Source organism: Aquila chrysaetos, chromosome Z, assembly GCF_900496995.4.
Source record: "Aquila chrysaetos chrysaetos chromosome Z, bAquChr1.4, whole genome shotgun sequence".
NCBI lineage: Eukaryota > Metazoa > Chordata > Aves > Accipitriformes > Accipitridae > Aquila > Aquila chrysaetos.
In genome coordinates this window covers 39,914,730-39,937,707 of record NC_044030.1, presented here as the reverse complement: position 1 = coordinate 39,937,707, position 22,978 = coordinate 39,914,730, and the positions used below count along the sequence as shown (strand labels likewise).

The following is a 22,978-nucleotide window of genomic DNA, read 5'->3' as shown; positions in this document are numbered from 1 at the left end:
TCTTAGTGTTGGGATTTTAGGGGGAATGGTAAAGCTGCAATAGCAGTAGTAACAGTAATAAAGCTCAGTAGTAACAGTAATAAAGCTAGAGAACAGTTTTAAAATATTCCCCTTAAAGTTAATTCTAATTCAGTCCAACTGAAAGCAGCAATAATAATAATAATAATAATAATAATAATAATAATTATAATAAACCATCACTCATGTTACTTACAGTATAACTCTATCCTTATGAAGTCTTGAATTCCCAGGTTTTCTAAAAACACTCCTGAGGAAGCAGTAGTTTTAAAGAAAAAAGAGACATCTGCACTGAGCTCTCCATGGAAGGTGGGGAAATGCAGGTAGGACATCTCTGTGTTGAAGGATGCTGAATTCCAAAATGTTCCTGGTTGTCAAAGTGAAAGATTAAATGATAGATACAGTGTTATCTGATATTGCCAGTATAAGTTTTATAACCAATTAAACAAAGGAAAATGTCCAGGTCTAGGAATGGGTTGCAATATTCAGAGAGTCTAACTTCCAGAGAAGCCTCCCACTTTTAGTCTATAAAACAAAAAGTGGGGGTTCCTGGAGACACAGAAAAATGATTCAGCAAGAGTAATTAAGGTGCTCAGTTCAGACAACAAAAAGACAGTTAATGGGAAATAAAATGTCTGGCATCTCAGCTAGAGAGTCGAGTTAGGGCCTGATATATCCTTTTATGAAGTAAACAAACTTAGCAGCTTTGAATGAAGTAATATACCTCCATTAGCTAGTATAAACTATAACTATGACAGTTATATATATTTCTCACATAATAAGGAAAAGAGTCTTGTTATTGTTGTAGTCCAGTGAAGTTTTACCAGATATCACAAAGAAGGTAGGATACAGCTCCTAGTAATTACTGTGGAAGGAATAAAAAAAAAAAAATAAATTTTATGAAGATATCTTCTTTAGTTGACTGCAGTTTAGAAATTCACGTGCATTCTTACTTGCATGATAAATCCAATGTAAGTCAGTTTTACTCAAAAAAAGGTTTCAAGATCAAACAGATATTTTGCTGGTTTGATTTTTCTCTTAGCTGGCATTTAATCATAATTTGTTAGATTTTGTTCTTGATTGTTAAAAAGCTTATGTAAAATCTCTAATAACACCCTCTTCTAATAAGAACATAATCTGCATTTATGGTGTTCAACTAGAAGTACCTTGTTATTATTGCTGAATTCTTACAGATGTATCTGTATTACTATATTAAGCTGTATTGTTTTCTAAATCAAATGAGGCATTCAATACCTTCCTATCTAATTGAACAAGGCCATTGCACATTCTCCTGATAATGCTGTGATCTGGGTCTAAATACTATGCAAAACCATGATTTTTGCTCCAGGCACTCTCTGTTTTTAGGGGAGGAAGGATTAAAAAAAAAAAATTTGCAAATTTCTTTTCTGCAAAATCAAACTCCATGATGCAGCGTACACAGAGGCCTGGTCCACAGCCCAGTGAAGTAAAATCAAAGTCTGTTCACTCATTCCTCCTGACTTTTTAGCAGAGTTTCAACCAGGGTTTGGATCCCACACCTAGAAAAACAGCATGGCAGGACATTCATACGTATTCTGGCAATTGCTTGCTATAACACTTGCCATTTGGGAGTACTGACAGCCATCACAAGTTAGAGCAGCCACCAGGACAACTTTTACGTGGTAGGGCAGAGCTGTGAACAGATGGCTTAGGCTCAGAGAGGAAAGCATAGCTTTGCACTTCGCTCTCCTGTACTGTTTGATGGGCTCCTCGGAGTTATCCTGTGCAAAGTGCTGTCAGCCGAAGGCAGTGGCCTTACATATTGGGATCAATTTTAAGCCTGTGTTCCTCGACTGTTTCAGGTCATGGCTCCCACAGAGCAAACTTCACCACAGTTATGACTCAAGTATATAACAGCTATTTAAAAAACAATGGGCTGGCTGTTACTAGTAATTCAAACACAATAGGAAGTTTAATACTAGTAATTTATACAAAATTGGTAAAACATTGCTAGTAATTAGAAGAGAGACAATAGCAGCAGTAACAGTCCAGTAGAGTAATGATACAATTAGCTTCAATGAAGCATTTGAATGATCTTTGTAAATCAGAATGGAGTCCTTGGGGGAGGGCAAGGATAGGAAGTTTTATTCTTCCTCTCTCTTTATTTCCTGTCTTCTCTTATCTAGCTGTTCCCTTTCTCAGCTCTGAAAATGGTGTGATTTATGGATGTTAAGCTACTGTATCAATAAAGCTGGTTAAATATAGATCTAGCAAAAGTATGTTACAAAATATCTTATGCTGTTGTAAATCAGGGTGAGAAAAGACTTTCTTCATTTTACACTATCATCTGGCTCACAGTCTCCTATTTAGTTTTCTGGAACTGCCAAACACCATGTAGTTAGGCAATCAATAATATTCAAGATTTTATCTGAGTAGTAAGACTGCAGTCTTCCAATGAGTAAAAAAAGAAGATCCTGTTTGTTATAAATAAAACAGCACCATATTTAGATTGCAAAAATTACTTTAGTTTTTGGCATATATCTAGTCTTATCAACTGGAAATTGTAAAGTGTAAAAGGGGCAAATGAGAACAAAACAGATAAATTTGCCATTTTAATGTTACAAGGATAACAAAAGTGATTCTCAAAACAATTGCGCAATTGCAAATAGTAGCACTCCAATTTTTCAATCAAAACTGAAATCTGTTTGTTATTTGTATCAGTTCTTCTTGATATCTCTAAGTGTTGCATTATTCATTCTTTCAGTGTGAAACTCCAGCAGGGATAGTGAGTGCTGAGGCAGAGAAAATAAAGATCTTATGTTGCTGAACAATATTTTCTGTACGTATTTTTTTGACTACTCTTTCCTCTCTCCCAAACAGAACAAATCTCTAATTGACATGGCACACAAAATACTACCCATCTCTTATGGATTGACATAGCTAAGGCACACTGCTATTAATCTGGAGGTGCTAGCTGTGTCCCCAAAGCAGCTGTAGTTTTTACAAAGACAATTTTAGTGTGCCTTCCATCTTTCCCATAGTGTCCCTTTTAGAGGGATTTTGTGAAACACTTAAAAGGTACCAAGAGAGCTTGCAGCAGAGAGTGCTCTTCTCTGTAAGAGCCAGCTTCTGGTCTCTCGTACACAGAGACGATCTTTGAATTCCACTGGAATGTCACTGTAATCAGATTATAAATGCACAGTAGTAGTAATGTAGAAGGTTAATGCTGTAGAAAGCATGCTTATTGTAAATTATAGATCCTATTAGCCTGTCTGATCTACACTACTGGGTTATCTGATCTTAGTTAAACTACCGGTAGATGATCAGGATTTTGCCTGTTGTCTTTGGTCTGCTCCTCCCTGTCTGGCCTCTTAAACTGATCTTTAAATTATGTGATCATCTATTATTTGTATCCTAATAGTTTTGTTGGTTTGTTTGTTTGTTTTCTTTGGGCTTGGTATTGTTTTCTTTGGTATTTCTGTTTTGTTTTGTTTTGTTTTGTTTTGGTGTGCGTGTGTGTGTCAGGGGCGTTGATTTGCTTTATTCCTGTTCAAAACCAAGCAGGAAAATCATCACTACCTATTACATGTTTTAGTTACATCTATTTCTTTCCCTATTTGCCCAATATTTCTGTCAGTTTTGCTACATGCAAAATTTTCTCTTCATCCAGCACAGCAGAGAGGAGGCCAAAATTACTGGGAAGTGTGCAAATTGCTTCTTATAAAGCTATCCTCCTAATGTTATTAAGTCTGACCAGCTGGCATCTGTTTGCCTCTGAGAATTTGTAGAGTTCAGCTGCACCACTACTTCCAGCTCTGCTACATTGCAGCTTATTTTAAGATTCGTAGATTAAAAGACCAGACAGAAAACTGCGATCATCTAGTCTGACCTCTGATATGCCAGACTATATAAATTCCCTGAATCAATTCTTGTTTGAAAAAGAGAATTTATTCTAGGAAAAATATTCAATCAATTCAACTAAAAATTGTCTGTTTATGGAAAATTCACAAATGCTCTTACTGTTAATTTATATATATATTTATGGAGGCACACACACTCAGCCCATTGGCCTAGCTTCAAATGCCAACCACTGGATCTTTTCCTGATTTTCAATCCTGTTTACAAGAACGTTATCTGAAAGGTTTACTCTATGAAACTCCATTTAAGTTGAGCATATCACCTCGGATTTTGCCTGAGTTAAGTAAAGAGATTAAGTTTAAGAGGCTTTCACTAAAAAATGTATTTCTTAACTTCTTTAATGCAATCCTTTAACCTTAATTCCTTTTTATACAGTGTGAAATTATAACCAGAGTTGTATTTAACTTCTTGATTATGCAGGAAGCAGAAAAGAGGATCAAAATAATGTTAATTAGACTAAGGTTAGGACAAAATAAATTGATATTGTAAACATAAATAAGAGGAAGAAGTGAACACTCAGTATACAGATAATTCTGTTATTAACAGTCAAAGACATGCCCTGAATTGTCAGGCTACCCCAGATTTGTGAAACAGATTTTTTTTGGCTAAAATTAGGAATTTGTTATGCTGATTTAATGAAAGTATCACTTGTGATCAGTTAATACAGTTGGTCTCTAAAATTATTACATCCAAACTTCACACTAGGTTTTTTTTGGTTTAAATGTCAAACTAGGAACTAATGTTGAATGGACTATCTGCTAGCATTTACCTGCTTGTACTATCCTTTTGCAGTTGAATCTGTATGTTTCCCTTTTTTTTTTTTTCATTCAGCCAAGCGTGTGACACTCCTTCAAATACCTTGCTAGATTCCAAGTATCTCACCTCACCAGTATTGCTTTACCAGTACTGAAGTCCCTCAAAATTTTGGCCAAATTTACTTTATATAAACTCATGCTGAATGATATATCATCTTTACATTGCATTGCACTATCCTTATATTATGTTTTATTCAATTAAGATCTATATCATTAATTTTATTTTTGGGCCAAGAGTCAGTCTGATGCTGACAGATTATAATTACCCATTTAGTACACATAATTTTGGCACGTTAATGTTCTTTTGGTGTTCTTTTCTGTAATTCTGTAATTGTCTTTTGTAATGGTCATTCTGTAATGGTCTTTTGGATGTTCTATATGTTCTAATACTAAGAACTACCCATAGTAACTGACTCTATTAGAATTTAATCAACATCTGGCTTTTTCTTGAATAATGACAAAAATAATGGAGATGCCTCTTTCTTTTTTTATGAAAACCATAGTATTTCTATCTATTAATGGCCCAAAGGTTTCTTTTGTCCTCATATACTTCAAAATCTTTCCTGTTACCCTACTGAGTTGATATAGGTTAATTTGAATCTTAACTTTCATTATATTTAGATAAATTTTTCAATCTGATACAGGCAGTGCTGGCACACATTTTATTAGACATATTGTACAGCAGAAAAGGTAATAGAGAAATGAATCAGTAATATATTTTAAAGGTGACAGAAACGGGTGACTGCTACTCATATGTATAGAGCTGAGTGTCACTAAATCCTATGGCCTAATTTCTCTAAATGGCCATATTCTTCTAGAATATCATTACTACTTTAATTGCACTTTGACACCTTAGAAATATAGCTAACTCTATCACAAATGCTGAGAAGAATCACTAATATCTGAATAAAAAGAAGTATACTGGTATTGCTTTTGCTATTATTTTCCTTATATTAGTTTACTCTTTCCTGCTTTGTTCTAGCAAATATGATTTGGTTTTCTATAAGCAACACACTTCATTGAAGAGAGTCAATCCATTAAACCTAACATAAGGAAACCAGGTACAGTAATGCAATGCTAAATAAAAGAGTGAAATTAAAAATTATGTAATGAAGAATAAGTAACTTCTGCTGTACTGCATTTGGGTTATGATACATGACTTCTTAGAAGTACCTAATGAAGAAACCCTAACGTGGAAACTTAGTCAAGGGAGTGCATGGTTTATGACAATTCAATTCAACAAACTATTTATGGGTCTACTTTATTTTGCTGTGGACATTAATAATTATTTTTATCTCTAAGTAGATGTCCTGCAAGGAATAGATTATTGATGCAATTAGAATTTATGATTTTTTGGTTTTGAATCATTTAACAAAGTACTAAGTGTATCACAAATACAAGTAAACCTTATCCCCCACATTTTTATATGGTATGTCAGTGAGTTATTCTGAAGAACTTTGTCAGAAAGAACAAAAAACTTGTTTAATAAAAGGATATCCTCTATGAAGTAGAATTGTATAATTTAGTTTTAGAGAGTGACAGAAGCAGAAATACGCAATAATCTCTCTGGACTACTCAAATCACACTTATGAATCCAAGAATATCTATTTTTCCTTGTTTGACAGCACTTCTGAAAAATAGGTATTTGCTACTAGACCTTTTTTATGTTTTCCACCTGTCCAAAGGTGCAGAAGAAAATAAATGTCATTAAAGTGCATTTAATTAGACCCTCATGAGTGTCTGCAACCTCAGATTAAAAAAAAACTTAATAATGGTCTGCTTCCTTCTTGCAGCTTCAAAGTGCTACTGATATGTTACTGCTAATCTTACAAGAGAGTTTAGTCTGCATCAGTTTTTTCTAGTGTGAAATGTAACATGTAGAACTCAGAAACTACTACAACTCATAGCTTTTTATGTTTTCTGGAAAACTGAACTTTAAAGAAAATTTTCATTATAAAAAACACTGCTGATACATAAAGACTATTGCAAAAAATTCTAGTAAGTCATACAGTCAGTCATTTCTAGTATAGTGATTAAAAGAAGAGAATAGAATAAAATAGAATAGTTTATTGTAATATATAATATAATTAGTTACACATGAGAAAATATATTAATATAATTCAATACAATATATATTACATTATATATACTATATATTATATGTCTTATATTATATATTATTATACTATAAAATATATAGAATAATGTAGTGTGATAATGGTATAATATAGATAAGACATTATATAAGATATAAAATATATGTGATACAGAATTTATAACGTATATGATACTTCGTATGTTTATTACATATTATCATACAATTAATATTTTACTCAACACCTTGCACTTTATTTTTATGGCAAAACTCTATGAGTTTACATTAATTTTTCCTTCAGCAATTCTGTATGATTTCTCAAATCTTAGTCCCTACCTCCCTAAAAGCATGTCATCTCTTACCATCATTGTCTTTATGAGGTAAATGGCTGAGAAAAATTGCATCTTCTGCTTTTATTAAACAATAGAAGTGAATGTTCCTTTTCAAGGTTTTTGCTGTATTATTACCATTAACTGTTATATTCTGAAAGTTCTTTGCACTGAGATTATTTCTGTCCCAAATTGCTTCTTTCTGAAGTCAAATTCTATAATGTTGTCTGACATTATGAAAATATTTCTCTGACATTCAGACTCTGACTTCTTGTGCTGTCCTCATATTTTAGAGTTGTCTATTGCAGCTTTTCTGGAAATACTGTGATCATTTACCATCAGTGTGAAATTTTGCAGCAATTCAATCACTCAGACTAACTGAACATCAAATAAAGGCAGGGAGGTCAATGGGTGTCAGAACTGTCTGTATATTTTAATGATTCACCCGGGGAAGCTAGTTGGCTTCCATGTTTTAAGATTTGTGATAATTGGGGTCAGGTTATGTAATTAATAGTAGTTGGGAACTTGGTGAGTAGTGAAATTGAAATTCTCCCCACTTATTAGTACTACACAAGCTGTAAATACTTTTGTTTCATCGCTGTCATTGTCTCTGGTTTCATTGTCCCTGGCCACAATGGAGACCTGCTGCATCATAGGCTGTATGAGCATGGCCAGTCAACTGGGTGAGGTGTTATCCCCCTCTATTCAGCAACCGTAAGACAACATCTGCATACTGCCTCCAATTTTAGGCTTTTCAGTACAAGAAAAACATTGATAAACAGGAGTGAGTATGGGGGAGGCCACCAAGATGTTCAGGTTTGGAGCACTTTTCCTGCCTTTCAGGCTGAGGGACCAGGGCTAGTTTAGCCTGGAGGAGGGACAGCTTTGTGGAGGACACAACAGCAGCCCCTGAAACTTAAGGGGAAATCATCAAGAAGATGGAGCCAGGCTCTCTGCATTGGTGTAAGGTGTGAGTATCAAAGACAAAAGGTGTAAGTTGAAACAACAGAGTTTCAGGCTGGATCTAAGTAAAAACTTCTCAATAAGGACAGCCAAGCAGCAGAGCAGGCTGCCCAGAGAAGCAGTGCGGGCTCCATCCTTGGTGGCTTTAAGCTTCAATTTGACAAAGTCCTGAGAGACCTGGTCTGAGCTCACAGCTGATCCTGCTCTAAACAGGAGACCTCCTTAGGTCCTTTCCACTCTGAATTACACCATAATCCTATATCATAACCCCATGACTTAACATTTCTTTGCTAAATAGCATACATGATCAGCTCACAGTAGGATGTCAGACAAATGAAAAAGAAGCACCCAACAGGTTTTTTTCATGTCTTATAAATTTTCATAAGAAAATTAGAATGCACTGCTGTAACACACATCTGTTAACAAATCTTCCAGGCATAATTACCCTGACAAGTCACAGGAATGAAAGCAGAGATGATATAAAAATAAATACATGCTAATTTATATTTATTTATCTATGCAGTCTCCTGAGTGAGCCTAAAAGTACAGATCAGTACTTATTTACTGGTATTCATTTCCTCTTATTCATAAAGGCTGAAGAAATTTGAAAAACAAACACAACATCATAGGATGAAGAAAGAAAAATCACATAACAAATTAAAATAGTAATTTTTAATTATTTGAAACAATAGTGAAGTTCATGAAAATTTATAGGATATCATTTGATGTAAAGAAATTAAGCTTATTAAATATTTTAATCCCTTGCTAAACTGTAGACAAAATTCTGCCCATTCAACTCTTCAGTTAAGATATTTAGGATGATCTATAGCATTGCATCTCCTGACATTTGATTATAAACAGCAGCAGCCATAGAATTTTGTGCAATAGTTTACTATTGAACATAAACCAAATCTGTTTTCTTTGCCAATGAAGACTGAAATTAATGAAATCAGAAATGTCATAACAAATCTTCAGTAAGGTATCAGTTTTGCTCCAGTTCTCTCACTACCATTAAATGATTTCTTCACACATTATATTTTTCTGGTTACTACATAGATATTCAGGATGTACAAACTTTATGTTTTGAATTACTGTTTAACTTTCTAAATTTTAAATTCTTATGTGGAATTGAAATTTTACTTATAGGTATCGCATAAACTGGATTAATTTCCCATAGTATAGTTTTCCTAGTTGCACAAATACTCAGAGGAGTTAATATGCCTAAGGTTTGGTGATGGAGTCATGCATATCTAGTGAAAGGTATGTTTCTCCCAAGATTTGGTAACCAGTTATGAAGTCCCCTTCATGTAATGCTTTATTCATAACTTAATTCAAATTGCATAAAACCACTGGATTTTGTACTCCAAATATCTGTTTGAAAACTACTAACTATTTCTGTCTTCACTATTGGTGTGTACCATATTAAAAAATATATCTTTGTAATTCTACCTGGTTTGCACTGGACCATGGCATTTTGTCTTTTTCCTTTCCAATTACTAAAAGAACTAGATGAAATTTTCACAAAAATGTATCTTCGGTTGTTTAGCAAACAACTTTTAAAATTTATTGCTGTCAAAACCCATTGTTGCTTAACAAAACTCTGCAGTTGTTACTTACTGTCACCACGGCAAAGCAAAGGCCCCAGTTTGTAAGCAGCTTCAGAATTTGGTCTGTCAGTATCTGTGATCACAATTTCAGTTACTGGTAGGTGCTCCTTGTAGGAGAGGAATCCAGTATCATTAGTCCTGAAAAGGTAAAATGAAAGTCACAGCTCTCTTAAATGTTTCTGATAAACATTTAATTATCATTGACACATTGCTGGGGAAAAGGAAAGAATTAAATTCTGAAAAAAAGTGTTGCATAACTCTATGGGTAATACAAGCAACTGTGAACACAAATGTATGCTTTGATACTGCTATTGTGATTATTTGACAGGACTGAAACAATTTCATGGGAAGTGGGCAGTTTTATGGTTGTGCTTGTCTACATAAGCATGAGAAAACTCCTTTTCACATAAACGCGTACCTAAGTGGCTGTCTAAGTTAATGCATTTGCCCATGTCAGTAATTTTATGTTGCTGAGGACATATTGTATCTATAATGGCCCGTCTCTCATTATGGAATATTAAATAGCTTAGTATAATTTTCAAATAAGTCTAACTTTTTTTTTTCCTTTTTCACCTTAACAAAAGTTTTAAAAAATTAAATAGAAAAATGTGAAGTCATGCGGAGTGTACAGGAAAAGCAGCATATGCTACACATATGGAACTCGCAGAAAAGGAAATATGCAATCTAGCACTCAGAGCACATATACAGTACTTACAATCTTAGACCAAATTCCTTGTTTAAAATCTTTGTTAACTTAGTGTAAGAACTGAATTTCTAAATTTCATAAACACCACATTTGGCCCTAAAATTTCTTACCCTGAACCCATGGAAATATTCAATGACTCAGGACAATTCTGGAAAATTCAATCTCTCCATTCAATCAATTTATAGTTGAATCTTCCCTTTAATGGTCAAAGTAAATAGCTCAGAGACAGCAGTACAAACTCAGAGAGGGGAAACAATCTAGAACTCACATTGTTCAGAGATTAAACGCGAGACACACACCTCAGCAAGCAAGCCACAGTTCTCTGGGAATGTGGTGGGACTTAGCAACCCCCTCTCAGTACACCATGCTCTGGGACTGAGACAATAGGAAGAGATTCCACCCTTGTGCTGAATGAAATTAGTGATTTTTAGCTCCCCTCCCCCCACCTTCCCCCCTTTACTAACATCACCATCTTTCCCCTGTCTACAATTTCCGTTTATCTCTCTTGGAGCACCATGCACACAAATGTACATGTTTTTTTTGAAGAAACTTTTTTTTTAGGTAAGGAATGCAAAAACTTTGAAAAAAAAATGTTAATGTTTGATGAGGTGAGATATTGCAGATTTATAATTTAGAACTGACGCCCCCCCTCAAAACACTGGAAGTGTTTGTTTCAGTAAAAGTATCCTGCAAATAAAGGGAAATTGAATAGAAACTAGCTTACTTGTTCTGCAGAGAGGATTTGCATTTTTGTAGATGTTTAGGAGGAGATTTTTTTTAAAAAAATATTTTTTATTTTAGACTTTTAGAGACTTAAAGATTTTAACTAGTCTAAAAGGAGTTTTAGAGCTAACTCTGTGTCCAATCTATGAAATAAGATAGATTTCACTATGAAAATAGAATATCAAACCCACATTTTCAGAACCATACTGTGTGTAACTCTGGTTTTCTGTGCTCAGAAAGCATGTCAAACAAGTACAGCTTCTACCTACTTTTTCCACCCACTGAACAGTATTGTGTCAACTGATTCAAATGAGTAGTCCCTAGGGAACCAAATGTAACATTAAGCACAACTACCAAAATAAGTGTAAGCATAGCTTCCATAACATTGGAGTTACTGTGATTAAGTCTCCGGCTAAAATTAAAATTAAAATGTCAAAAGTGGATACATACAGAAATATAAAACAGGAGTAATTATATTTTCAGTGTCATGCACTCATAAATATATGCAATTTACTCAGAGTGGTTATAGTGAAGACATGCACGTCATCTTCTTTCTACTTTATTTACAAGTATGTTACCATTATAAATTAACCCCTGCATGCAAGTATGGATTAAATGAATGAAAAAACTGAGCAAGAATGTATTACGTATACTAACAACCACTCAAAATCCTGTCTCAAAATGTGTTCATCTTTTAACACTTATTTTGCTGTTGGGAATCAAAAATTGTTTGTATTTTTGTACAGCACAATAATATGGAAATTCCTAGTGTTCTGTGTATTTGTTTAATCTCTTTATTGGAATAAGCACAGCAGATATCATTCTGTGAGGTTTACTGCAGATGCAAATTCTTCCCTACAGAAAATTTTGAAGCTTGTGAAGAATTGTGCTTTGACTAACCCTTTGTTGTATTTTTATTTCTGTATCTACCTGTGAGTTCCCTGCTCATGATGAAAGAATAAGCATTTTCCAAACAAATTCACTCATTTTTCCTTTAAAGGAAGGGTGGATGTCTAGCTTGAGGAGTAAATAATGTATTGCTTCATTTTGTACACGTGATGATATTAAGTACCTTCCTTACATTTTTCTATTTTCAAAAAACAGATGTCGCTACACTTATTACTATGCATACATTAACCTACTCACTGAATCAGATTTGTGTAAGTTAAATATGCTTTACAAGTTTAAAAGCTTAAAATTTCCTTCAGTAGAAAAGCTTTCATTTGAAAAGTCCCTGTCTACTTTATAAAGTCCTATACTGCACTGGAACTATTGTTGAGAAAGTTGTATCTGATCCACTTAAGTGAAAAAGTCAGGTTTGGATTTGACATTGTAACAGGAACTCGTCTCTTACATTACTTATTTGAATGGGATCATAAATAACATCAGAGAATTTCAAGTACAAGTGGAAGAGCTACATGTTAGAAATCCATCCATCCCCTTAGAATAGGATTCCATATGACTGCTTTGCTTCACTGATAGCAAGGGTGTCCAATTTTAATTATCTAAGTTGTAGATGACAAAAAAAGAGGGTAGAAAGGCTAAACTTAAAAGTGTGGTTAAAAATTATCCTAAAAATAACTGACTTTTTTCCAGAACCTTTAATTTTAGCTTTAATTACTTCCAATATTCTAAAACTAACACCTGAAGTTGTAATAAAACCAGAGCTAATGTCTTAATATATAACATGCAATATACTACAAAACTAGAAAGTATCTGTATAAAATTAAACATTCCCCAGGATTCAGAGTGAAAGAATTAGTAATAATACTTAATGTATATAGTTATAAATTTTGTGACAAAATATATTCTATATCAAAGAAACAGGTGACACTATGGTAATTTAAATTTACAACAGCCTTGGTGTTCTAAATGTACTAAGGCTTTTATATTTTATTTATTTACTTTCCAGGAAAAAGTATTGTGAAAAAGCAACAGTAAAAAGTCACCATTCATCTCTGTCCGCATCACAGTTGCAGTAATGCTGGGAATCAATGCAGCTCCCCTCTAATCCACAAGCACATTTTTGTACAGCAGGCAAGGAACCTCCCCAGTAAGTCTGTGTTTCATTGGTTCTTCCAATCCACCAGCTCAGTGGCAACCCATCTAAAAGGTAGGTTAAAGAAAATGAGTGCTCGGTCTTGTGTCCTACCTCCTCCAGTTTTTCTCATCCAAACAAGTTTCTAAAAGGTTAAGTAGAGAAAAATCACCCCCCAAATCTAAAAACTTTAAACAACAATTGGAAAAAAAATATTGCTACCTTTACTTGATAAGTAATTATTCATTTTAATACTTCATTATCAGGTATTAAATGATTGTCACAGGTTTTTGCTTGCATTAGTGGAAAAGGGAGCTCACAGTCCCTAGCTCAGCCAGCCATGATATTAGAATCATTTATCTTGAGCAGTCCATTTATATAATTCATTTTAAAATGGTCCATGAAAAAGGAGATACCATCACCCTAAAAATCAAGGTAGTTTATATTCCCAAGTAAAGATCAATTTCAGATCAGGGAACTACCAGCAATAGAATGAGAAGAGTTACAGAAAAGCTATGCAGAAATTGTCTCATCTCACTACCAAGAGTACTACAGAGTACTACTACCCATATCTGTGATGAACGTTAAGCAGCTGAATAGCGGTGTTAATCAGAAATGCCCAAAGACAGCTGTTAGGTCACAGGCAGCAGATTCAGAATTTATATATTCAGACACAGCAGAAATCATGTTAATGGTGCTCCCATAAGCAAGTTGATGTATCTTGTGAGCAGAAGTGAGGTTTCCCAGGACTACTACATCTCTGTGTGGTGCATCCAGTCAGCATTGTTTGTAGCAAAATGATAAAACTGGATGTTTCCTTAATGTTACAGTACTGCAGATTAAGCTTAAAGATTCTGCCATGCAAGCACAGCAACAGAAATTACATATGAAACAGATAATAGCTAAAAGATATGAAGCATAAAGATAAAACACCTCAAATAAGAAGGAAGAAGGGTGATAGATGCAATGCATGAAAGTCAAGGCATGAGAATCAAGTACTGTTAAATTATAGAGATTCTTATAGACGCACTTCTTTTCGCTGTTGTTGGAGCTCCAAGTTTTCAGCAGCAAGCCCTCATGAAGAAGCTGGAATTTATCCTAGTCTCAACTTTACTTTGCTGCTTATTAAACCTCACTGTTAGATAAGACCTCTCTTACGCTGACAATCTCTCAGATCGTAAACATATTGACTGCATTCATTACCACACAACTGTCAGCCCAGCAGGCCAAAAAACAGTGCGAGCAGTTTCTGGAAAAGTCAGACTTGCATAATGGCATCAATGTCCAATATCAGTGTTTGTGTTTGCAAGCCATCACAGGAGGAAGAATACCTAGAGACAGTTTATAAATAATTTATCAGACAACACTTTAAGAAGCTTCCAACAACTAAGACTGTAAAAAGCAGAATATTTCTGTTGTTTCAACAGCATGCCTTAGATTTATATTGTAGTCATGAATTAATATTTGCAGTCTTTCACTAAGGGCACTGGGGTATGTTTAAAAGCTGGTCTCAATTATTTGTTCATACAGCAAGTTGAAGAAAGAGTATGCTGCAAGTTCATACTGATTAGCCCAGATTGTTATCCCTGCTTTGGCAGAAAATATTGCCTAAGCAAAATAAATCTATTAATTAAAATTGCTAGAGATTTCTTCATAATGTTCACATAAATGTATTAACAGGTGACTTCTTTAGTGACATTGTTTGCAAGTGCTATCCAGGCTGACTGAATATAAAGTATTCTTAAAATACATTCAGTTAAGAATTATTACATGGACTGCATGTTCCAAAGCATTTTTTATGTGGCCATCATCAAATTTTGTACTTGTCAGGCATAGCTAGTGGAGATTATAGATAGCAGAAGTGGGAGGGATTAAATTGTGCAGGCAATTTGATAATGTATCTATTTGCATTTCAAATTCTGCTATTTCATTGTGCCTGTAATAAATGAAACAGAATAAATTTATTTCAGTAAAATGTTATTTGAATTTTATTTCAATGTCAGGTATGCTTCAGTTATTAGCTATGTGTGATTGATTGCTTTTTGTTTGTTTTGTAATTCTGATTATAAGATCATTCAAAGAGATGTATAAAAATCAGAAAGCAAATATATAAAGGTGATCTTAAAGAGGAAAAACTTGGTGAAAACTATCTTCAGATGCTGAATAGATGAAATAACTAATTCATCAAGTCCAAAATTTCAAGTTAGATCACTTTACCTTCCTAAAATTCTCTCAAAGTTTTAAAGTATTTGTATTCCAGACAGAATTCTTACTTAGCTCTCTGAGCTCTTCTAAATAGGCTGAACATCCTATACAATTTAACTATAATTCACACTTATAATTGCAACATCCATACAAAAATTTCTAATGAAACTTCTAAAATTTATGGTACTATGTCACACTGAGACACTAAAAGTTAGAATGCATACCTGCTGGAGCAGGCTAGAAATCATATGTTTCACATAAAAATAGGTGAGAAATATATTTCCAAAGCTTTCAAAAACATATAACATATAACTGGTATCAGTTTTAAATCTGAAATTACTGCTCTTCAGAGAGAACAAGTAATATGTTCTGTCTTTTCTCCATACTTTTCAATGGAAAGATGTATCTTGAAGAAAAAAGACATGAAACAAGAGAGGATGCCTAATTGCTCTTTTTTTCCCTAGCTCTCTGATATCCAGGAGATAAAAGAAAGAAGTATTTCATAGGGTGGCATGACCTTAATATTTTCAAAAGATACTAGACTTCTCCCTTTCTATGATATCAGCAAGTTCTAAATATATATTTGTAGAAAGAAAAAGATGATAATTGGAGGATATTTGAAAAAACTTACTCTCACAGCCTCAGAGACAAAAGCCCAGGGCTTATATTTTGTTGTGTACAAAGACTGAAAATATTTACCAGACTAAAAATATTTTAGCATATATTCACAATATACTGACTGTTGTCAGTTTAGATTCATCCCAGTTTTAACTAGGGCTTATCTAGGCATTGCCAGTTTGCTTAACAGTAGATGGCTTGACTGCTTCTAAGACTGTACAGATGTCTTTGAGAAAGCAGTACTGATGTGGCTAATTCTGTAAATAGCTCTGCATTACCGTGTTGTGCTGAGCTAGATATCTGGTCTACACAATTTAAAGGTTATTCAGTCAGGTCTTCTTTGGGTACAGCCACTACGGTGATCACTGTGTAAATATAACCGTAATCTTCCACCACTTATCAAACATGTTGGATGCCTATATGACCAAGACCTTGGAAGGAGTGGCTGATATTGCAGAGGGTCATGCTGCTATCCAGAGGGTCTTTGAAAGACTGAACATAATGGGCTGACGTGAATCTCATGAAGTTCAACAAGGGGAACTGCAAAGACCTGCACCTGGGGAGGAACAGACACAAGGAGCAATGTATGTTGGGGCCACCCAGCTGGAAAGTGGATTGGTAGAAGAGGGCCTGGCAGACACAAGGTTGAACATAGGCCAGCAAAGTGCCCTTGCTGGTGTATTGGGTTTGTGTGGCAAGGTTTCGGTAGCAGGGGGTGGGGTATAGGAGTGGCTTCTGTGAGAAGCTGCTAGAAGCTTCCCCCATGTCCAACACAGCCGATGCCAGCCAGCTCCAAGTCGGACCTACTGCTGGCCAAGGCCAAGGGGTAATACCTCTGTGGTAACATATTTAAGAAGCAGAAAAACCTTCACAACAAACTGCAGCCAAAGAGAGGAGTGAGAACATGTGAGACAAACCGCTATGCAGACACCAAGGTCAGTGAAGAAGGAGGGGGAGGCGGTGCTCCAGGCGCCAGAGCAGAGATTCCACTGCAGCCTGTGGTGAAGACCATGGTGAGGCAGGCTGTCCCCCTGCAGCCCAGGGAGGTCCACAGTGGAGCAGATATCCACCTGCAGTCCGTGCAGGACCCCACACCAGAGCAGGTGGATGCCCAAAGGAGGCTGTGACCCCCTGGGAAGCCCATGCTGGAAGAGACTCCTGGCAGGACCTGTGGACATTCAGTCAGCGGCGAGGCCAGCAGAGGCAACAGTAAGTCGGTGGCTAAGCACTAGATTGAGGTGGACTGGGAGGTTCCTGAGGCCCAGGAGCCCCGAGGAAGAGCGGAGGGACCCGTCCAGAGCTGGCAGGGCATTGCCAGGGGCAACCACAGGAGATTTAAATGGCCCTGAGGAGCGCCAGTGACCAGGAGCATGGTGAACAGGGCGGGCAAACAGGGCGTGGCGCATCAGAAAGGGTGTGGCATGGCAGTTCACACAGGCAGGGACTGCAGGCAGGGTGCAGCCCCCGTCTTCCTCTTCCCAGCTGGAGAAGGCTACTCAAGTGGTGGGCGTCGGCCCGGAGGGAGACTCAGATATGGTTGCCACTCTGGTGAAAGCCATTGTTAGGAAAAATGTGGCAACGCAGACAGAGGTCCCGTGTAAACATGCAGCTGTCCAGGTCTCTGGCTGCAGGGAGTGCCTGAGACTATCACTGATGACGGAGGGCAGCAGGGACACCTCTTGTGTGAGGTGTGACTAGGTGGATGATCTGCTCAGCCTGGTGGCAGAGCTGAAGGAGGAAGTGGAAAGGTTGAGGAGTATCAAGGAGTGTGAGAGGGAGATAGATTGGTGGGCCCACACCCTACCATCCCTGAGGCAGAGGCAGCAGATGGAGGCTCTGCAAGAAGCAGAGGTTCCCCTGCCCTCTTGCCACCAGGCAGGAGGGGACCTAAGAGATGGAGGAGAATGGATACAGGTCCCTGCTCGGGGAGGCAGGCGAATCCGCTCCCGGTCTCCCTCACCTTCCCAGTTGCCCCTACACAACAGGTATGGGGCTCTGGAACTTGAGGACCAGGTCAATGAAGATCAGGGTGTCGATTAAGTCCTATCTAGGGAGGTGCCTAGGCCCAGTTGGGCAGCCCCACACATTCTCACATCCCTTGAAAAAAGAAAAAAGAAGAGTAATTGTCATAGGCGACTCCCTTCTGAGGGGGTCAGAGGGCCCAAAATGCAGACCTGAACCATCGCACAGGGAAGTCTGCTGCCTCCCTGGGGCCCGGGTAAAAGACATTACCAGGAAACTCCCTGGTCTGGTTCGGATCTCTGATTATTACCCATTGCTGGTTGTGCAGGTTGGCAGTGATGAGATTACAGAGAGAAATCCAAAGGCAATCAAAAGGGACTTCAGGGCACTGGGACAATTAGTGGAAGGATTGGGAGCACAGGTAGTGTTTTCCTCAATCCCTTCGGTGGCAGGGAAGGACACTGAAAGGAACAGGAAAACACACCTGGTTAATACATAGCTCAGAGGCTGGTGCCATCGGTGGAATTTTGGGTTTTTTGATCATGGGGAGGTTTACACGGCACCGGGCTTGCTAGCAACAGATGGTTTCCAGCTATCTCAAAGGGGTAAAAGAATCCTGGCTCATGAGATGGCAGGGCTCATAGAGAGGGCTTTAAACTAGGTTTGAAGGGGGTAAGGGATAAAACTAGGTGCACCAGAGATGAGCCTGGGGGCAGCATGCCAATGTTGGGGGTGGATTTGATAACCCAGCTCAAATGTATCTATGCCAATGCACACAGCATGGGCAATAAACAGGAGGAGCTGGAAGCCATTGTGCAGCAGGATAGATATGACTTAGTCGCCATCAAGGAAACACGGTGGGACGACTCCCATGACTGGAGTGCTGCAATGGATGGCTACAAACTCTTCAGAAGGGGTAGGCAAGGTAGAAGAGGTGGTGGGGTGGCTCTCTATGTTAGGGAGTGTTTTGACTGTACAGAGCTACATAATTGTGACGACAAGGTGGAGTGCTTATGGGTGAAGATGAGAGAGAAAGCCAATAAGGCAGATATTGTGCTGGGAGTCTGTTATAGACCACCCAACCAGGTTGAAGAGACAGATGAATCATTCTACAAGCGGCTGGAAGTAGTCTCAGAATCGTGTGCCCTTGTCCTTGTAGGGGACTTTAACTTTCCAGACATCTGCTGGAAATACAACACAGCAGTGAGTAAACAATCTAGGAGGTTCCTGGAGTGTGTGGAAGATAACTTCCTGACACAGCTGGTGGGTGAGCCAACCAGGGGAGGAGCCTTGCTAGATCTGTTGCTTTCGAACAGGGAAGGACTGGTGAGAGGTGTGATGGTCGGAGGCCATCTTGGGCTTAGTGACCATGAAATGATAGAATTTTCAATTCTTGGTGAGGCAAGGAAGGTGGTCAGCAAAACCACCGCTGTGGACTTCCGGAGGGCAAACTTTGGCGTCTTCAAGGCACTGGTTGAGAGACTCCCTTGGGACATGGTCCTGAAGGGCAAAGGGGTCCAGGAGGGATGGGCATTCTTTAAGAAGGAAATCTTAATGGCTCAGGACCAGGCTATTCCAATGTGCTGCAAGTCGAACCGCCGAGGAAAACAACCGGCCTGGCTGAACGGGGAGCTTTTGCTAGGACTCAAGAAAAAAAGGAGAGTTTATCATCTCTGGAAGAAAAGGCAGGCAACTTGGGAGGAGTACAGGGATCTTGTTAGATCATACAGAGAGAAAATTAGAAAGGCAAAAGCTCAGCTAGAACTAAATCTGGCCACTATTGTAAGGGACAACAAAAAATGTTTTTACAAATATGTTAACAGTAAAAAGAATCCCAAGGAGAATATCTGTCCCTTAACGGATACAAAAGGGAACGTAGCAACCAGAGATGAGGAAAAGGCCGAGGTACTTAATGCCTTCTTTGCCTCAGTCTTTAATAGTGAGTCCAGTTATCCTCAGGGTACTCCCCCCTCTGAGCTGGAAGGTGAAGATGAAGAGCAGAATATACCCCCCTTAATCCAGGAGGAAATAGTTAGTGACATACTACGCCATCTAGACGCTCACAAATCTATGGGACCAGATGGGATCCATCCAAGAGTACTTAGGGAACTGGCAGAGGTCCTTGCCAAGCCACACTCCATCATCTATCAGCGACCCTGGTCAACAGGGGAGGTCCCAGAGGACTGGAGGCTTGCCAATGTGACGCCCATTTAGAATAAGGGTCGGAGGGAGGATCTGGGGAACTACAGGCTGACCTCGGTACCGGGGAAGATTATGGAACAGTTTGTCTTGAGAGCACTCACATGGCAAGTCCAGGATAAGAAGGGGATTAGGCCCAGTCAGCATGGGTTTACGAAAGGCAGGTCCTGCTTGACCAAGCTGATCTCCTTCTATGACCAGGTGACCCACCTAGTGGATGAGGGAAAGGCTGTGGATGTTATCTACCTTGACTTCAGCAAGGCCTTTGACACTGTCTCTCATGGCATACTCCTTCAGAAGCTGGCGTCTCATGGCTTGGACAAGTGTACTCTTTGCTGGGTGAAAAACTGTCTGGATGGACGAGCCCAGCGGGTTGTGGTGAATGGGGTGAAATCCAGTTGGCAGCGGGTCACAAGTGGTGTTCCACAGGGCTCGGTGTTGGGTCCTGTTCTGTTTAATATCTTCATCAAAGATTTGGATGAGGGGATTGAGTGCACCCTCAGCAAGTTTGCAGATGACACCAAGTTGGGAGGCAGGGTCGATCTGCTTGAGGGTAGGGAGGCTCTCCAGAGAGATCTGGACAGGCTGGATCGATGGGCTGAGGCCAATTGTATGAAGTTCAACAAGGCCAAGTGCCAGGTCCTGCACTTCGGTCACAGCAACCCCATGCAGCGTTACAGGCTTGGGGAAGAGTGGCTGGAAAGCTGCCTGGCAGAGAAAGACCTGGGGGTGCTGGTTGACAGCCGGCTGAATTTGAGCCAGCAGTGTGCCCAGGTGGCCAAGAAGGCCAATGGCATCCTGGCCTGTATCAGAAATAGTGTGGCCAGCAGGAGCAGGGAAGTGATTGTTCCCCTGTACTTGGCACTGGTGAGGCTGCACCTCGAGTACTGTGTTCAGTTTTGGGCCCCTCACTACAAGAAAAACATTGAGTTTCTGGAGCATGTTCAGAGAAGGGCAACCAAGTTGGTGAGGGGCCTGGAGCATAAGTCTTATGAGGAGTGGCTGAGGGAGCTGGGGCTGTTTAGTCTAGAAAAGAGGAGGCTGAGGGGAGACCTTATTGCTCTCTACAACTACCTGAAGGGGGGTTGTAGTGAGGTGGGTGCTGGTCTCTTCTGTCAGGTGGCTGGAGATAGGACAAGAGGAAATGGCCTCAAGTTGCGGCAAGGGAGATTTAGGTTAGATATTAGGAAAAATTTTTTTACTGAGAGGGTTGTCAGACATTGGAATAGGCTGCCCAGGGAAGTGGTTGAGTCACCATCCCTGGAGGTATTCAAAAAGCGAGTAGACAGGGTACTTCAGGACATGGTTTAGTAGGCATGGATGATGGTTGGACTCGATGATCTTGGAGGTCTTTTCCAGCCTAAATGATTCTATGATTCTGTGTTTCTATGATTCTATGACCTGTGGAGAGAGGAGCCCACACTGGAGCAGGTTTTCTGGCAGGACTTGTGACCCCATGGGGGACCCACGCTGGAGCAGTCCCTTCCTGAAGGACTGCACCCCGTGGAAGCGACCCATGCTGGAGCAGTTTGTAAAGAACTGTAACCCGTGGAAAGAACTCACATTTGAGAAGTTCATGAAGGACAATCACTAGTGGGAGGAACCCCACGCTGGAGCAAGGGAAGAGTGTGAGCCGTCCTCCTCCTGAGGAGGAAGAAGCAGCAGAGACAACACGTGATGAACTGATGGCAACCCCCATTCCCTGTCCCCTTGCACTGCTAAGGGGGAAGAGGTAGAGAATTTGGGAGTAAATTTAAGCCCGGGAAGATGGGATGCGTGGGGGAAGGTGTTTTTAAGACTTGGTTTTATTTCTCATTACCTTACTCTAATTTGATTGGTAATAAATTAAATTAATTTGGTTCCCCAAGTTAAGTCTGTTCTCTACCCACGAACCTTTTGTTATATTTTATCTCCCCTGTCCAGCTGAAGAGGAGGAGTGATAGAGTGGCTTTAGTGGGCACCTGGCATCCAGACAGGGTCAACCCACCATAGCTGCAAAGAAAACAACTGTTATCCTGGGCTGCATTAGGAGGTTGAGGTGTTGCCAGCAGGTTGAGGGAGGTGATCCTTCCCCTCCATTCAGCACAGATGAGGCCACTCCTGGAGAATTGTGTCCAGTTCTGGGCTCCCCATTACAAAAGAAAGATGGAAATTCTGGAGAGAGTCCAATGAAGGGCCACAGAGATGATTAAGGGACAGAAGCGTCTTTCCTATGAGGAAAGGCTGGGAGAGCAGGAACTGCTTAGCCTGGAAAACAGAAGGTTCAGGGGGATCTTATATGCTTTGGTCTGTCATTGCCATAGCTCTATTTTAATAGCTATAGGTGAGGGAGAGCCTGTCAACTAGAATCTCCACAGAGAAAAAAGGTAGTGGCCATTTCATTAACGCTATTCCCTGCATCTCATGGAGCCACACCACTTCTAATACTGAGAAGCTCCCACTTTAAGGGAAATAAAAAGCTGGAGGCCTGATCACAGTCAAAATAAAAAGCAGAACATTACTCTTCACTCTACCATTCAGTCTCACACAGATGTATGGCAAACCTAGTAGGAAAACAATAGCAAAAAATATCTCTGAAATCTAATGATTACTGTATCTCTTTTGATTGCTTTTGCTGAAACACTATCTTTTTATATAGCCAGTCAGGTATTTATATAGGCTCTGATTACTCTACAATAAACTGAATTTTGCCATTTTGAGTAAAAGAAAAAAAAAACAAAAAAACAGTGCTAGGTAGTGCCTCGAGCAGCAATAAGGGGAAGTACCAGCAGGTACATTTGCAGAATTCTGAAGGAATTTGGCT

The 22,978-nt window shown here is 38.8% G+C and overlaps 1 protein-coding gene across 2 annotated transcripts in view; it reads right to left on the bottom strand.

Annotated features, from left to right (window-relative positions):
• Positions 1-22,978, bottom strand: part of LOC115337150 (contactin-associated protein-like 4) — a 255,543-nt gene that overhangs the window by 33,792 nt on the left and 198,773 nt on the right. For both annotated transcript variants that reach the window (XM_030005219.1, XM_030005220.1), the window contains exons 14-16: positions 13,103-13,259; positions 9,735-9,862; positions 215-385 (exon numbers count right to left, since the gene is read on the bottom strand). In XM_030005219.1, coding sequence (XP_029861079.1) covers positions 215-385; positions 9,735-9,862; positions 13,103-13,259 — 456 coding nt within the window. The remainder of the gene's footprint in view (positions 1-214; positions 386-9,734; positions 9,863-13,102; positions 13,260-22,978) is intronic.